The sequence below is a fragment of the Seriola lalandi genome, unplaced genomic scaffold (assembly GCF_002814215.2).
Source record: "Seriola lalandi dorsalis isolate HSWRI2012SDOR001 ecotype SW California unplaced genomic scaffold, Sedor1 jcf7180002055009, whole genome shotgun sequence".
In the NCBI taxonomy this organism is placed as follows: domain Eukaryota; kingdom Metazoa; phylum Chordata; class Actinopteri; order Carangiformes; family Carangidae; genus Seriola; species Seriola lalandi.
Window position 1 is genome coordinate 109651 of NW_019525552.1, and position 1585 is coordinate 111235.

Sequence of the window (1585 nt, forward strand, 5' to 3'; positions counted from 1 at the left end):
TTCCCGCCATTACTGTTGCATCACAAAGCGCGGTTTCCGTTGCCTAGCAACCTTGACAACACGTAACTTTTTTCACAAAAACGTTTTGTTGTAAGGTTTTAACAGATGTACCGTTAGCTGTTAGCATCAGGCTCTCTGTCGGAGTTGTTTGCTATCATTGCCAGCACGCAATGAATCTTGGGATATGTTGGACCACGAAGGACCCACCTGTTGGATCCTTTGTAGATTTGTGCATTTGAAGGAGCCTTCAAACGGGACAGTCTAGTCGCACCACTGTGACTCAAACGGGTCTCAGGTGCAGCGTCTGAAGGATGAACCGTTAAAACCTCAAGTATTTTTGAAAAGCGTTACATGTTTTCGGGGTTGCTAGGCAACAGCAGCTAGTGACACACAGAGGAAATCCTCCATAGACCACCAAATGGCGGCTACAGAGGACCACACCTCCGCGTCCTCTGGAGGACGCGGCCCCTGAACTGAGACACAGCTGTAGTCATGACGACCAGTGGGTCATAATGACCTGCAGCACATACGACCTATAGGCTCGTTTGTTACAGGAGGGCAGATGTTAGACCTGGTGGAGCTTTTGTTTACCTTTTCATCTGGTTGCCTCCATTAAGTGTATTTATTCTTTTTGTTGTTGTTGTTTTTCTGTTGAACAGTTGTATACAGATATTGCAATGATGGTTTTTTATAGATATTGCAGCAATATTGTGTTCTTCTTCTTTTGACCATGATAATAGTGAAATCTGACATCCTGACAGCCCAACACATTATACTGTTGATTGTTTTGTTTTAATCATTGTTTTTGTAACATATAACATGTATATAGGAGTGATGTCTCTTAGAAATGAAATGGTTACTGGTTAGTAGACAGTGGATGGTTAGTAGTAGAAATAGTTAGTTAGTTAGTTAGTATTACCGTTTTATTACAATAACCATGGTCGATTACCATGATTAATTAATGTGGTTAGTTTAACTCATGTTAGGTTCTGAAAGGCATCAACCAGCAACGGTCTCCCAGACACATGCAGTGTCAGCAAAAATACAGCAGAACGCAGCCGTGATCCTCCGGAGATTTTTCAACCTTCTTACACCCTTTTCCCACCAAAATTAGAGGATAAAGGCGAGTTTTTTAAACGCTGTTCAACCCACTTAAAAAGGTGAAAAGTGCTGGCAAATATTTATTTGTAGTTTCCATGAAGAAACTTGGTGAAAGTTATTACTTTCTGAACATTTTCAGCACATTTTAAAAATACTGTGATAACTGTGGTCACTATCATCCTGATGTTAAATTATCAAACTGTTTCATCTCTGCAGCCACTTAAAGGCAACTTTACACTGTGATCTTGGGCTGCCTGAGACGAAGGTCGACAATCCTGAGAGAAATATTTGGTCCTAGATTAGACTAAAACACACTTCAGCATGAGCTTGTTCACAATGTGACGTGCAATCAACTTACTCAGTAATCGTCGGTGCTGCGCAGCCTGACGGTGAATTCATCCTCCTCTTCAGCACCACGGACAGCGACGAGCACCTCGGTGTGTGTGTGTGTGTGTGTGTAAATGTGTGTGTGTGTGTGTGTGTG

General features: G+C 42.1%; 1 protein-coding gene across 1 annotated transcript in view; it reads right to left on the reverse strand.

The window, feature by feature from the left end:
* The window catches only part of LOC111647840 (uncharacterized), a 31026-nt gene extending 30532 nt beyond the window's left edge, over positions 1-494 (reverse strand). The window contains exon 1 of the mRNA XM_087171558.1: positions 442-494. Within this exon, the coding sequence (XP_087027684.1) occupies positions 442-494 (53 nt within the window). The remainder of the gene's footprint in view (positions 1-441) is intronic.
* Between the last annotated feature and the right edge of the window lie 1091 nt (positions 495-1585).